Consider the following 16,627-nt stretch of genomic DNA (forward strand, 5'->3'; position numbering starts at 1 on the left):
GAGCCGATCACAAAAACCAATGGGCATGTGGCAGCAAACCCTACATGTGTGCTGCTGTGCCAACACCCGTACTGAGTCGACAAGGGACAACCTTTGTCCCGTATTGCTGCGAGAATCAAAACTAGTCTGTAAAACCTCCATGGCTTCAATTTGGCAGCTTGACACAGGCTACGCCAATTGAGGTGTGTAATCGCTCACTTGTGCGTCTTTAGAAGAGGAACCACATTTCTTGTTTGTTTCTTCAAACAAATACAACTAAAATGAAAATTAAAAAGGGGAAAAAACACTACAGCTTACATCATAAGGGTGCATGGACATAGCATCATTTTAATGTTAACTGCGACAAATCATTCCATAATTGAATAAAGAACATAAACCTGAAACATCATATAATAAACTGAAAAAAAACCCCAAAGGAATGAAAAACTTAAAAAGTGTTCCACGTATCGCACATCCATAGCACCTTGATCGTGCATGTGTCTTTCTCCCCAGTATGTACCACATGTAGCTTTTTTTTTTAATATAGCGAGAGTGTAAACATTGACATTCCCCTGTCTGGGTGCTAATAAAGGCTTCTTATACTCCTAAATAGCTGTGTACCTCATCTATTAATACAGCATCCAAGCTAAAAATAGCCATGTTTTTAGTGTAATATGATGAGAAAGAAGTCCAGTGTTGGGCGTGGTGACACAGTCTTGGCTGTGGTTTTCCCTCACTACTTTTTATTAATTGTAAACATGAGCTCATTGCAGGGGGGAGCGCCGTTGTGGGTTCTGCCTCCGCAGCTCTAAATGATTTGGAACGAAGAAAAGCAGGAAAAATAGACCCGGGGGATGCTGGGATGGACTGTTTTTCCCGTTTACGCTCGGATATTTGCTCGTTAGGACCACTCCGCCTCCTTTTACCGAGCGTGGGAGGGACGGGGCGATGGCCGTCGTGGTCATCACGGTTGTAATTTCCAGTTGTGCGTTTCACCTCGCATTCCGTTCTTAATTAATATTCTTAAAAAATACTCCACTTGACTTTCGAGGACTGCTGGACTTGGCCAACAAAAACCTTTCTATTATATATTGTCATAAATTAGAAAAACATCTTTGTCATTCCCAATTCATCATCCTTCTCTCTGGTGTTATTGCTGGCCTTTTAAAAAAACTGGAGCGTTGACTTGAAAATGAAGTTAAATGAAGATTTAAACGTCTGCTTTCATTTTATGACTGAAGGAATGAAGGTGACGTCGACATGACAAAACAGCTGTTTGAACACTTTTCATTAAAATACTTGGAAATTCACATTTTGAACACCAGAGATACACTTTTCTGTTCAAACTTTTTTGCAAATATTTAATAATAATAATTTTTAAATAAAATATCAGTATAATATATTTAAGAATATATAATGTTTTATTATTTTATTTTGAAGTTTTTACTAAATGTTTTATGCACAAATTATTATTATTATTATTATTATTATTTTCATAAGAATATATTTAGAATTATTTTAAATACTTTTTTCCTTTAGTAAACTTAAAAAAAAGCATACTTTATATTTCTAATGGTGATATATCTGTATGATATATATATTTCTTACAAAGTACAGGCAATAGCTGTTTGGCAAGCAGTCGCATGATACCGCTGCCTAATTGTGATGTATGTTGCATCTGTTTCCACTAAAATGTGAAGTTGCCAACTATGGGTCCTTATCCTTTAAAGGACTACGTGGGCTGAAACATTAGGGTGAAATATGGAAGAACATGCAGATGCTAATTTGAGGGCCGTTGTGACGTTCAAGGCACCGTTGGCCTTTCCGCTCACACATTTGCAGCCTGCTAATGAGTTTAACATCTGTGCAGGGACCTGGATGCTAAAAAGGCCTTGAAAGACCAGTAGAATTTAAAAAGGTGACTGAATGAGACGGAGCCATAGAAGCAGGAGGAGATGAAGTGGTCAGAACCATAAAAAAAGGGTGTGGAGGCAGGAGAATGAAGGAACATGCAGGTTTTGGGAAAGTGCTGGAAGTTATTTTTAGCTGTGAGGATCCAATCAAACGTGGGACATAAACTCCCAAGGAGCAGGCAAGGTGAAGGAAAAGACATTTACTATAGTGTGACCCAGCAGGATGTTATTCTATGGGTGCCATTAAGCGCGGCGCATTTTTAAAGTCCCGCAGCAATCTGCTCAGAGGAAGCGGCCGACGTTTCTTCACAAACCCCCCGAGAGATTGAAGCGGAAAGGCTGGGCTCTTGTAATCTCCTCTTCCATGTGTGAATATTCAATTTGTACAAGAACCTCCTCTTTCTGGTGCACCCAACCTTCTCAACATAAATGTTCATCTCTTTTCTTTTCTTTAAATAGTCCTCTCTCTCTCCTCCATATGTCTTCCATCAGGGCTCCAATATCACAGACACGTGCACAGAGATGCTCATGCAGGGCGTCCTGCTGAAGATTTCTGCCGGGAACGTGCAGGAGAGGATTTTCTTCTTGTTTGACAAGCTCCTGGTCTACTGCAAGAAGAAAAACAGGTGCTTGCCTCCAGTCATTTCTGTTGTATTACGCTTTCATTTCTAATTTACCCATATCTTAGTGCTGCAACACACCATAAAGAATATAGGATTTATCCATCATTCACTCCCTTGGTCCCTTTTTAATGAGACACAGAAAGTGATTTTAGTGAGGAAGTGGCAATTAAAAATGATGCAGTATCAAATAGAATTGTACTGGCATACACCAGCTATCCAGTACAACAACTGTATCTTCTCAAATTATGCTTAAATGATCAAATCACATGACATTTCATGGTAACGTTCTGACCTCCTGTTTGCGTGCCAGTGTTGTATTGAGTAGAATAATGTTGCTGGACTGTTTATTTGTATTCTGGTTTTTAAATTGACTTTAACTCATTCAATCCCAGCCATCTTTCAAAAGTACTGCCCATTTTAGATGATTTTGACTGATGGAACCTACCAAAAGAAAACTTAGACTCCCGACTTTCGTCAGGAAAAAAAAAAAAGTCTGTTTCTACTTTTTTTTCATTCTTTAGTAGCAGTAGAACACAGGTAAGTTTCAGGAAAATATCAGTTCCTGACTAAAAAAGAAAGAAAGCCAACTTTTTGTGAAAAGATACATTTTCAAGTATAACTTTTACTTTGACAAAAACATTTTTTTGCTTTCGTGACAGCTGAATTATCTTAACAACTATACCACAACACGAACAACACAAAAAAGGGTTGTTTTACATCAAAATAACAATTTATTTACAAATATAACACCATCAACTATTTACAATTTTCACATTTGGAACTGAACTCTATGTGTGCATGTGTGTGCACGCGTGTGCGCATGTGTGTGCATGTGCATGCTTTAAAATTTCCCTACAATGCGTAACCTTCTGCACGCTACACCCTTCCACGCTCTCTCACTTCCTCCTTTAATGTATACATGTTTAGCTTTGTAGCTCTAAATTGATGAATGAAGTGAAAAAAGAAATGAATCAGTTTTTTTTGTGTAAAATATTAGACTCGGAATGTTCTGAACTCCTGCTTCCATGCCAGTGATGTATTGAGCAGCAATAATGCCGCAGCTGTGTTTTATTTAATTTTTGTAATTCTGTTTTTTTTAATTAATTTTCTTTATTTTCTGATTATTTTAAGTTAATTTATTTTGAATTGTATGTATTGCATTTTCTCCTTTGCATTTTATTGTATTCATTTATTTTATTTAATAATTTTTCACTCGGTCACTAAAATTGTATTAACTGATTTTATGTTGTTGGTGACACTGAATCAACGGTGCCTCTGCTGGCTGCAGTCCCTTTTGCCTCAATTGCTTCAAGATGTGATTCATCAACAATCAATTCCGCACCACTTTTAATCAGTTAATAGATTAGTATGCCCATCCTTAATATCCTTAATGGCCTTCACTGAACTGTAAAAACTAAATAACCTGATAATTACCTTAAAAAGCAAAAAGGTCATTGTTGCTTTTGTTCTTTAAGGCGTTTAAAAAACAGCAAGACAGCCACAGAGGGTCCTCGCTACCTATTCAGGGGCAGAATCAACACCGAAGTGATGGAAGTGGAAAATGTAGACGACGGCACGGGTAAGTGAGGCTTCTTGTGCATCATTTCAGTCAGAGGTTTGTTGAAGCATCTCTAAGAGTTGAATCATGAGCGTGTGTGTGCTCCACTGCGGCTACACACTGATTGCTTGTGTCTCTTGGCCTGGCGTAGCCTCTGATTATCACTTTTATTTGTGGAAGCCATCATTTCCTGCGCATGGTCACTCCACTGGGCGTGTTTGCTGAGTGATGGATGTGTTGGGCTCAGTCAGAGGCTTCATCAACACTCCAGGCAGGTGGCGACCCGTGGATGTCCTGCCTCCACAGGCGGGGGGAGCATAGCAAACGCAAGTCCGCGCCAACAAGTGAATTACAGCTCATATTTCTACATAATGAAGGCGCTGGGAGGGTTTTTTTGGTTTCCCTGAGGTTAACAAAATGCCCTCAAGGCTTTTGCCAAATAAAGGTTGCCACATAGTCACGCTGATGATGATTGGCATGGGTTTATTACACCCGTGCAGGGAAAAGTATCTGCTCTTGAAATGACATTTTACATTGCTGCCAAGAATCTGAATCAGATCCCGATGGAATTTGCTTCCATTGTAGCTTTTGACCCAGAATAAACACAGCAAATGTTGTTCAAATGGGTTAAAATCGGACAGAAATGCTATTTTTTAAAAGGTTTTCTTCTTCTAGAAAGCAAGTATTCAAGGAAATTAATATTAATATTCATTATGACATTATCCACCAATCAATCAATCCATAACACGACTTTTCTGTAATATTCCGATCGTTTTTTCATAAAATTAACAATTTTTCTTGCATTTAATATGAGGACTTAATTCTCATAAAATCAGTATTTTTTTGTTGCATAATATTGTGACTTAATTCTGATACAACTACCCGTAATATTACAACTTTCTTTGAAAGTTTCTCCTTGTAATATTCTGACTCTCTTCTCATCAAATGTTTTTTCCCCATCCATCCATTTTCTATGCCCCTTCTCATAAAATTACACATTTATCAGATAATATTGACTTAATTCTCGTAAAATTACTGTTTTTTTTCTGCAAGTATTTTTTAAACAATCCTTAATATTATAACTTTATTCTCATAACATTTCCCATAATATTATCACTTTATTTTCATAAAACTATATATTTTTCTGGAATATTTCAACTTTTTCCCGGAGCATTTAAACATTTTATTTATTGTGAAATTTCGTTTTTAATATTGTGACTTTATTCTCAATAAATTACATTTTTTGTTTTTAATATTATGACTTTATTTTCCTGAAGCTATACATTGTTCTGTGATAGTTTAACCTTTTTTCCTCATACAATTTAACCATTTTTCTTATGTTATTCCCTTAAGTTCACATTGCATTGAGTTTTTTTCTTACAATATTATGAATTAATTCTCAAAGAATAATTTTTTTTTCTGTAATATTCTGACTTCATTCTCATAAAATATATATATTTTTTAAACGTTAATCTTATTTACTCTCATAAAATATAATATTTCAAGTTTTTTGTAATATTATTATAATATTATAATAATGTCTTTTTTTAATATTACTTTCTTCTCATAATTGAATTTTTTTTTGTAGTAATATTGTGACTTTATTTTCCTGAAAGTATACATTTTTCTGTGATATGTCAACATTTTTCTTCCTAAAAATGGAACATTTTCTTTTTTTTTTTAAATATTGCAACTTTATTTCATAACATCAATTGTTTTTTTATTTTATAAAAAAAATACACTTTTTCTGTAATATTCCGACTTTATTTTCATAAACATATTTTAACAATTCTTAATATTGTGACTTTATTCTCCTAAAACGGTGATGTTTCAGCTTTTTTTTTTTAAATAAAATTGAAACTTCTATTTTTAATATTGCAGCTTTATTCCAGTAACATTACAGGTTTATTTTTTTTCTCATGATATTACAACTTCTATGACTGGTCATATTACTACTTCTAATGGGTATTTGTATAGCTTCCATACTATATCCAACTCCAGAGTTAAGAAATAGTAAATAAAAATGAGAGGTAATATTGTTGTGCATGTTAATGTTGTTAAAGGACAGGACATGTAATCAATAAGGATTATATTAACGCAGGCAGCAAAGAGTACTCATTGACTGTTTTGTTTGGAGACGAGCCCGCTCAGCTCTCGACTGTACTAAAGAATGTCTTCAGACATCAGATAACTGTGTCCATTCTCGCCAGCTTCCTGTGCTTTGCGGGGGCCGCTATCGCCACTCCCCATCTTTTGTCATGTAACCTTTTTGTCTTCCTCCTCCTGGCAGCCGACTACCACAGCAGCGGCAACATCGTCAACAACGGCTGGAAGATCCACAACACGGCCAAGAACAAATGGTTCGTCTGCATGGCCAAGACGCCTGAGGAGAAGCAGGAGTGGCTGGAGGCCATCATGAAGGAGAGGGAGCGGAGGAAAAGTACGTTCTACAAGAAGAAGTAGAAGAAGAATGCTGGTGTTTAATGTGTATTTGTGTGTAGGTCTGACGCTGGGCATGGAGCAGGACACGTGGCTGATGGTGTCCGAGAAGGGGGAGAAGCTCTACCAGCTCATGAGTAAGGGACATCTCATTAAGGATCGTAAACGCAAACTCAGCACGTTCCCTAAGTGCTTCCTGGGAAGGTAAGCATCCTGAGCCATCATTGTGGATAAAGTTAAACGCAAAATAATAACATCAGCCACACTGTCTTGTTATACACTGTATTATCAGTCCACTTGTCCATGAATTATTTAAGGATTATGTGTCTGCTGTCGGGGGACTTGCTTGTTAAATAAATCACAGCATTATACGCCAAAATGGCTCCCCTGCTTCCCTGCTGTGGAGAAGACCCGCTTTTCCAGTGCTTGCTGCTTACTTGTATTTCTCTCATCAAATAACATAGTTTAGTGGTGTCCGAAGTGCGGCCTGCAGCTCGTTTTTTAACGGTTTTAGACATACAGTGGTGTGGAAAGAGTGTTTTCCCCCTTCCTGATTTTTTATTTTTTTGCATGTTTGTCATACTTATGTGTTTCAGATCATCAAACAAATGAAATTAAAATATTAGTCAATGACAACACAACTGAACACAAAATGCAGTTTTTAAATAAAACGTTTTATTATTGAGTGAGAAAGCATATCCAAACCTACATGTCCCTGTGTGAAAAAGTGATTGCCCCCTAAACCTAATAACTGGTTGGCCCACCCTTAACTGCAATCAGCGATAACTTGCAATGCGTCTCTTATAGCGCTGCGGAGGAAGTTTGGCCCACTCATCTTTGCAGATTTGTTGTAATTCAGCCACACTGGAGGCTTTTCCAGCATGAAGCGCCTTTTCAAGGTCATGCCACAGCATCTCAATAGGATTCAGGTCAGGACTTTGACCAGGCCACTCCAAAGTCTTCATTTTGTTTTTCTTTAGCCAATCAGAGGTGGACTTGCTGGTGTGTTTTGGATCATTGTCCTGCTGCAGAACCCAAGTTGGTTTCAGCTTGAGGTCACCAACAGATAAATCCTTCAGTATTTTTTTGTAGACAGCAGGATTCATGGCTCCATTTATCACAGCAAATTTCCAAGGTCCTGAAGCAGTAACACAGACCCAGACCATGACACTACCACCACCATGTTCTACTGTTGGTATAATCTTCTTTTTCTGAAATGCGGTGTTACTTTTACGCCAGATGCAATGGGACACACACCTTCCAAAAAGTTCAGACCACAGTTTTTTTCCCAAAGGTCTTGGAGATCATCTAGATGTTTTCTGGCAAAATGGAGATGACCCTTGATGTTCTTTTTGTTCAGCAGTGGTTTTCGTCTAGGAACTCTGCCATGCGGGATGTTTTTGCACAGTGTCTTTCTTATGGTGGTCCTGAACACTGACCTTAACTGAGGCAAGTGAGGCCTGCAGTTTTTTGGATGTTGTTGTGGGGTCTTTTGTGACCTCTTGGACGAGTCGTCGTTGAGCTCTTGGGGTCATTTTGGTTGGCTCACCACTCCTGGGAAGGCTCACCACTGTTCCATGTTTTCGCCATTCGTGTAATGGCTCTCACTGTGGTTTGCTGGAGTCCCAAAGCTTTAGAAATAGCTTTCTAACCTTTTCCAGACTGATAGATCTCAATTAATCTCAGTTAAGTTATGTTTTAACGGGGGACAATCAGTTTTTCACACAGGGCCATGTAGGGTTGGGTTTTCTTCCCCTTAATAATAAGAAATTTAATTTAAAAACTGCATTTTGTATTCACTTGTGTTGCCATTGACTAATATTTAAATTTGTTTGATGATCTGAAACATTTCAGTGTGACAAACAGGAAGAGGGCAAACACTTTTTCACACCACTGTATTCTAAAAATAAAATAATTACCCACATGAGAACATTACAAAGAAAGGAAAGAAAAACTGGAAATGGTTGAAATACCTTTAAAAAATGACAAAAAACAATACTTTATGGTGTCGGCTCACAGCAGCATTTGCTGCTCCGTCTTCAAAAGTGTCCAATAAGAAAGACATGCTACGTTCACCGCCAATCCCATTATAATGTGTTTATGAGCGAAGCAGAACAGGTAGCGTCAAATCTGTTGGTGGCGGGCCGTCAGAATGTATGAGAAACACTAAATTAGATGACTCAAAGCAAGTTAAAACCCACGCTGCTCTGTTATTACTGAAAAGCACGGCTCCTGCTGTTGTATTTTACGGCAACGTGCTTCCTGTGTCGTAAATCAAAGTGGACTCCATGAAGGTTTGACACGCAGGCTTCAAGAACCTCCAAACATTTGTCTGTAGTCAAGGAGCTTTTCCTTGCAAACGTGATCTTATTTTAAGACGGTGATGAATCGCTGCCCTTTGGAAAGGCTTTGAAATAACATTTTTTCAAGGCGTGGTTTGCTGATATTTAAAGCCGCCACGTGTAAAAAAAAAAAAACAACAACAACAAAAAGAAATAACAAAACATTTCACGTGCATGTTGTGCCTGCGTAATAACGACTCCAATTCCACTCCTGTTATTTTTAAAAGCCCGTGGCAAAGTCGGACATAGTTGTGGCCGGGTTTACACGGCGCGGTGGTTTCGGGGAACGTTGTCCACGCCGCATCGCTGGCGGTCTGGAGGAGGAATGGACCTGTCAGCGAAAAAGATTAAAAGGATCAAACGTGGGCCAGAGAGGTTTACACAGTGAGAAAGTAGAGCGCTTTACGGCTTCTGTTTGAGACGTTTTGGGCCAACACCTTGATGCCTGATGGAAGGTAACATGAATTACAAGCAATACTTAGTGAAAGACACCTTGACTATGGCCGCCATTCCCACCAGTTTGTGTGTTTTTTTTGTGTTAATCATATATTTGGATATTACATACTGTATTTCATTTACGTGGACTCAGTTCACAATTTTGATGACTTTGCACTCGACTTGACAATATGGACTTTGACATCAATGACTCGGGACTTTGCTCGGACTTTAGTCTGATGACTTGAAAACACTTGAGATTTTCAGTGAGTGTGTTGAGTAAAATGTGTCCGATTTCCAAGTATTCAACTAACGTGACCGTTATGACATTTCCAGCAAGACACCAAATTTTCCCACAGAATCTGCCTCATTGAATGCATCTACTGTATTAACGTCCAATCAGGTTTAAGAACAAACAACCAGGGTGTGGCAACATGCTACCGAGGTGTAATTAATTAGCATTCGCTAATTACGAGGTCATGGTATTTTATTTGGCAAACATTTAACAGTCCTCATGACTTGTAAGGATTCAAAATTCAAAAGCCTGTGACTTTGGACTTAAATCAACCGGTCTTTTCCTGACTTGCACGTCTTTGCTTGAGACTCGATGTGTGGAATAAACAACAAATGTTTGTTGCTATACTATACTGCTATCTGTGCCGCTACACAGCTAGCGCAGCTTTGTATGACGCTTTGTATGACGCAAGAAACATAATTTGAAATTTCAATATTTTTGTTTTGACGTCAGCCTGTCAGCAAAATACAAATTTTGGATGGAATAAACCACTAATTTGTTAACATTTTGCACTTGGTCTCTGTTGCTAATCAGTCAGCTTAGCTTTAGCATGACACTAGAAGCAGGGGAAAAGCTTGTGGAATCTCAGTATATGTTTTGACAACAATGTGTCAACAAAATGTAATGTATTAATGGCTGGATAGCATAAACCACAAATTAGTCTTACACTACGTTTAAGTATCATTGTTGAACTCCTAAAACACAAACAAATTCAATGCTGAATTAAAAACAGTGCGCCTGAGGCCATGAGAACTTGGGCCGTGTTCCCTTCCTCTTTAAGACACGCAAGTTGACAAATTGACATGACTGCGGCCTCGTGTTTTTCCCTGGCGGTCTTTTGCTGAGATGTCAAGGCTGAGTGCTTAAAGAGTGTGCAATGTTTGGAAGTTTTGGTCCAAACGGCTCTGAATTCCAGTGTTTGTTTGGTTTGTGTGGGGAGACGCAACATTAAGGATGTCATCAGATAGACCTCTTTCTCTCAGGCCACTCACTAAATGATGGACAATTTAGACATTTTAGATCATTTGGTCCATCAGAGGATTAGACACTGTTTGTTGTTTTGGTATTTAGTTGATTTCCTCCTCCCTTTTGGGAATTAAACAGGAAAATGTTTTCAATTGACAGCTTGACTCGGACCAATTTCAATCCCTTCATAGTTGATGGTGTTGCTTTGTGTGTGGAGAATAAACAAAGTTGGAAGCAGACAAAACACACAAAGCCTGCAAGCTGCTTTCTCACTCTTATGTGGGCCCCAACTGTAAATAAGCCATACACATTCTTCTGATTAAAAACATGTATCTCCACTTTTGGACATAGATTGATGTGCAGTGAAGTGGTGTGAAAAAGTGTATGCACCCTTTTTTGCACGTTTGTCACACTTAAATGTTTCAGATCATCAAACACATTTAAATATTAGTTAATGACACAACTGAACACAACATTTTTAATATGAAACTTTTTTTATTAAGGGAGAAAAAAAGTCCTAACCTACATGGCCGTTTGTGGAAAAAGTGAAAGCAAGTCTTGCAGGTCCTGAAGCACCAAAACAATCCCAGACCATCACACTCCCACCACCATATCCACCAAGCAAGCTAGCGATGACACAGGAGACATGGCAGGACGAAGGAGACTGATTGACAATGGTGGTGCAGGCAAACGAGAGAGGGAAGAGATAGACACTCAACTTCCCACAATGCAGTTCTTCTTAAAGGGCCAGGCTCGGCCTGTAACAGCGTTCATACGCTGTAATAAATTAAAAGAAGCACTAAATAAAATCCGTGAAACAGCAAATCTGCTGTGAACCGCGATAGAGCGACGGAAGATTGTAATACAACAATGATATTATTATTATTGTTTTTTTGTTGTAATTTCTTTTAAATAAAACAGAGTTATAACCTTACTACTACTAATATTAATACTGATATTAATAATATATAATAATAATAATATTAATATTGATAATATTATTAATAATATTGATCATATTAATATTATTAGCCATATATTAATATGATCAATAGTATTAATATTAATATTATTAGTATTAGTATTCTGATTAATGAACTGATTTGTTGTGTTGAACCTTTATGCGACTATCCTACTATTATACAACACAGCACAGTGTAAATAAAAAAAACGTAAAAAAAAATACAAAATACAACATATTATTATTATTATTATTAATATTATTATTATTTAAAAATGGTACCATCTGGCCCGGATAGTGTCTGCCGAGAAAAATTCTGGCTCTTGGACAAATGTAATTTAGGACTCCTGATATCGACTTTTTATGGCTATTTAAAACATATGTCTGGTCGTGAAATGAAAGGCCCCAAAACATTAAACAAAAAGAAAATAAAAGATGTAAGAGGATTCATGGTTTTAATATGGTCTATTTTATGGCTATTTAAACAAAATGAAATATGTGTTATTTGTCATTTTATGGCTTTAAAAATCCAAGATTGTTGGCCATTCAACAGCCCAAAAAATATTCTGGATGTGGGTTTTATAGATAATATACATCAAAGCACATCATGCTTTATTACAGTCTGTTTTATATCTATTTAAAACAGTTGACGTTGTGATTTTTTTCCTGTCTGTCGTGTCTCCAGTGAATTTGTTTCCTGGCTGATGGAAATCGGCGAGACGGGCAACCCAGAGGAAGGTGTCCACTTGGGTCAAGCTCTTCTGGAGAATGGCATCATTCACCATGGTGGGTAACTAATTCTCTCCAGCCTAACTGTGTGCTAGAGCATGTCATTTGCTAAGCTAACCACATCTAACGAGCACGCTGCATGCTGCAACACTCACTCTGCAGAACCTCCACTTGTTTTATGTCTTAGCAGGTCTCCCATCATTTAAACCCTCCCTTCAGACACCTTAGGTAAGGGATTATGGCTATTAATATCCTCTGGTTTGTGCATGTTAGGTGTGCTTTAACAAGCCAGTTTAATGTGTGACGCTTTTCTTGTTTTGTTTTGTTTTTCTTTTCCCCTAACAAAACGGTGGCCATCTTAAATCGGTCCAGGGGCTTTATTGCTTCCTCGCAGCACTAGAAGCATGTGGAAAACGATGCAATGGTGATTGTACGCTAATGGTTTCAATTATTTCGGACACGCTTAACAAACTTACATTGAAATACGTCACATGTTGACACTTGCACCATTCAACATGTCTGAAAATGAGTAGGAAGAAGCACAGTTGAACACAACGCACATTGAAGTACATCACATGTTCACATTTGTACCATTCAAGATGTCTGAAAGGAGTAGGAAGAACCAGCGTTTAATACAAGTTACATTGAAGTACATCACGTTTACATTTGCACAATTCAACGTGTCCGAAAAGGGGTAGGAAGAAGCAGAGCTAAACACAACTTACATTGAAATACATCACATGTTTACGGTTCTACAGTTCAAGATTTATGAAAAGGAGCAGGAAGAAGCAGAGCTTAACACAATTCACATTGAAGTACATCACGTGTTTACATTTCTACCATTCAAGATGATTCAAGTTACAGCGACGTACATCACGTTTACACTTGCACAATTTAACATGTCCGATAAGGAGTAGGAAGAAGCAGAGTTTAACGATTAGTAGGAAGAAGCAGAGTTTTAACGTTGAAGTACATAACATATCCGAAAGTAATAGGAAGAACCATAGTTTAACACAAGTTACCGTAAAGCACTTTACATGGCTACACTTGCACAATTCAACACGTCCAAAGAGGAGTAGGAAGAAGCAGAACTTATTTGATCCCACCACTTCTCCATCTATCCACAATTACTGAACGTTTGTCCATTTCCTGTGTTTAGCATGGACCAGGTTATCAATTTAGTTATCAACAGAAATGTGTAAGAGTTTGTATTCTGTGGTAGGGACGTCTGCATTTGTTTTCAATGTGGAAAGCGTGTATAAATGACATTTCTTCTCCTTCTTCTTAAAACGTACATGTTTTGTTGTGTAGTCACGGACAAACACCAGTTTAAACCCGAGCCCGTCTTGTACCGCTTCCGCTTCGACGACGGGACCTACCACCCGAGAAGCGACATGCACGACGTCATCTCCAAGGTAAGCAGCCGACTTAAAGTGGACTACATTCATAAAAGATTGAACACAACGGCAATAATTGTATTTGGGGTTTTTTTTTCCCACAGGGTGTTCGCCTCTTCTGTCGCCTTCACAGCCTCTTCACTCCTGTCATCAGGTAGGTCAGCCTCCGTGGTAGGGTTACTCTATCAAATCTCTCACTCTCTCAGTTAAGCATAAAAACACCCCATATTCTCCATAGACCTTTTAAAAGATGGTAGCTTTTTGCAGGACATATTTATTGTCAGTGGCGTTATTAGGAAGCGACAGGAAGGCGTTTGCAGAGTGATATTGTCACCTAGTGGTGTTTTATAGGTATTGCGGGTGTTGACCAGTACATTAAAAGTATATTTACATAAATGTTTCTTGCCCTCCATGAAGGTCTTTACGTTCTTGCCAGCATCGTTGATCTTGCTCGGTAGTGAATTCACGTTTCCCATCAAAATAGAAGGTACCAAAGGCTAGAATCTCCACTTCCTTGCTAGCCGCTTGGCTTTCATCTCTGACTGCTGCTGCTGCTGCCTCGATATCTCATGGCACGTAAAAATGTGCTTAAATAAACAAACACAGCTGCTTGAAAGGCAGCCACTCGTGGCGGCGATGTTAATTCCACGACATACATACATACATACATAGATGGATAGATAGATAGATACTTTATTACTCTCCAAGAGAAATTCACATTTCCAGCAGCTCTGAAAAATGTCATAATGAACTTAATCACAAAATAAAACAACCAAGGCATGACATGAGCGATAAGAAAAATAAGAAAATAGTATAAGAATAAATAAATACGGAACAGATCACGTCAAACTTGTAGTGCAATATACATAATAAATAATAATAATAATAATAATAATAATAAGGTAATAAGTCCAGTCCTGTCCTTCCACGACAGGAGATGTGATGTTACATATATCGGTATCGGTTGATATTGGAATCGGAAATTGAGAGTTGGACAATATCAGTTATTGGCAAAAAAGCCAATATTGTTTGTTCTTATAAAACAACAATTTATTTACTAATAACATGAACTATTTACAATTTTCACATTTGGAACTGAACTATGTGTGTGCACGTGTGTGTGTGCACGCGTGTGTGCATGTGCATTCATTAAAATTTCCCTGCAATTCATTGAAATGACCCTGCTGGGATGCACTTCTGCCACCTTGTGGCCGTTTTCATGGCTTAAAAGTGCTCTGAAATGTCAGTTGCATCATCACCTCTTTTTGCCTCTCGTGCAAAAAAACGCAAAAGACGTAGATGTCTGAAAATCAAAGTTAAAAGCTCCAGTTATGTTGTCATTGCTCATTTTACAGTATATCACTAGCATGTGACGGAGAACATTGCCATGAATCAGAGTGTCTTCTAATCCACACAATCCATTGAATCAATGACGTTTTGGTTCCATGTCCTTAAAAGATCACATTGTCCCAATCAATAGAGGAAACAAAGCAATGTTTTATTGGTTTTTATTGGAGTTTGCACGCATGCTTTGCTTGGTTGCTGATGGCTTCGCCACATCAAAGCCAAGTCACCCATTAAAAACAAACATTGATGCTTTTCTCTGTTTCTATTGGATCCAACTACTAAAAATCTAAAGGCAGCTTTTCTCGATGTGTGTGTTTTTGTTTGTGTTTTTGTGTCAGGGCCAAACCGCTTTATGCACAAACATTCTTTTCTTGGCTGCCAGTCTTTTTACTATGCTGGCGTTCACAGCATTAAGGAGCGCGTGCATTCTCAGCACAATGCAGCACACAGCCCGGGAATGCCAGGCTCTAATTGGAGCAAACTAATTAGGTGGGAATTTCCTGGCACAGAGCTGGATGTGACATCCAAGGAAAGCTCTGGATCCTTTTAATCCTGCAAGGATCGCGTGGAGGCTGCATGCCAACAAGACAGGTTGCTCATAAATTAGAGTGAATATGCGCTCCTGTCTTATAGACAATCTTTGACTGGTGTTTTTGCTGCAGGTCGTTAATAACAGCAGACCTCCCCTGTCACATGAAGCTGTTGTTGCGGGAGGTCCTTAAGAACAGCAGAGCACTCCTCTCATGTAGAGGATCTTTGACAAGCGTTATTGCAGGATGTCCTTTTAAAAATAGCAGAGTGCTCTTATATGGAGGATCTTTGACAAAGATTATTGCAGTTAGTCCTAAAAAAAAACCAGCAGTGTGCTCCTCTCACATAGTGGACCTTTCACTTGTGTTATTGCAGTAGGGCCTTTAATAATAGCAGAGGGATTCTGTCATATAGAGGATCTTTGACTAGCGTTATTGCAGTCGGTTGTTAAAAACAGCTGTTTGCTCCGCTCGCATGGAGGATCTTTGACTTACCTTATTACAGTAGGTTCTTTAATAACAGCAGAGGGATTCTGTTATATAGAGGATCTTTGACTAGCATAAACATTGTTTTTTTTGGTTTTTTTTTGCACACGCCTGCTGACTAACAAACAAACGACAATGGAAACAAAACAAGCTCCCTTCCCTGTTCTGCCCCCTCAACCTGCTGTTTCCTCTTGCTGGACATATGGGTGCCCACCAGACTGCAGTTTACCCCCAATTTATCACTCCTGACAGCCTCTTCTACACAGGGGGAGAACACGGGAGGACTTTCTGTTTCTGGTCCAAACATTTTTGGCGTGCTTGTTCAGTCTCATACGGTTACGTAACACAATGTCGCAGTGTTGAGGAAGCAAGGCAGCAAACAAAAACTGAGCCCGCCATGCTCCAAACACTACTGTACTTGTACAGTGCGCGGCGTTAGCAGGCACACTTGCATGTGCTCACAGTCGTTTAGTGGACTTTCCCGTGCCGGGCCATTACTTGGCCTTTGCGTGTCAGCATTGGGTGGGTGGTGGGGGTGGGGGTGGTGGTGTTGTCCGTGTTCATGGGAAAGTCACGGCTCTGTTTCTTGGAGTCTGGCAGAGTGTGTAACACCAGGCTGAAATGGAG

The 16,627-nt window shown here is 38.6% G+C and overlaps 1 protein-coding gene across 3 annotated transcripts in view; it reads left to right on the top strand.

Moving 5' to 3' along the window:
- Positions 1-16,627, top strand: part of prex2 (phosphatidylinositol-3,4,5-trisphosphate-dependent Rac exchange factor 2) — a 92,693-nt gene that overhangs the window by 38,234 nt on the left and 37,832 nt on the right. For all 3 annotated transcript variants that reach the window (XM_054766430.1, XM_054766429.1, XM_054766431.1), the window contains exons 7-13: positions 2,385-2,518; positions 3,991-4,094; positions 6,364-6,513; positions 6,575-6,716; positions 12,197-12,297; positions 13,552-13,655; positions 13,742-13,791. In XM_054766430.1, coding sequence (XP_054622405.1) covers positions 2,385-2,518; positions 3,991-4,094; positions 6,364-6,513; positions 6,575-6,716; positions 12,197-12,297; positions 13,552-13,655; positions 13,742-13,791 — 785 coding nt within the window. The remainder of the gene's footprint in view (positions 1-2,384; positions 2,519-3,990; positions 4,095-6,363; positions 6,514-6,574; positions 6,717-12,196; positions 12,298-13,551; positions 13,656-13,741; positions 13,792-16,627) is intronic.

The sequence above is a fragment of the Dunckerocampus dactyliophorus genome, chromosome 21 (genome assembly GCF_027744805.1).
Source record: "Dunckerocampus dactyliophorus isolate RoL2022-P2 chromosome 21, RoL_Ddac_1.1, whole genome shotgun sequence".
NCBI classification, from domain to species: domain Eukaryota; kingdom Metazoa; phylum Chordata; class Actinopteri; order Syngnathiformes; family Syngnathidae; genus Dunckerocampus; species Dunckerocampus dactyliophorus.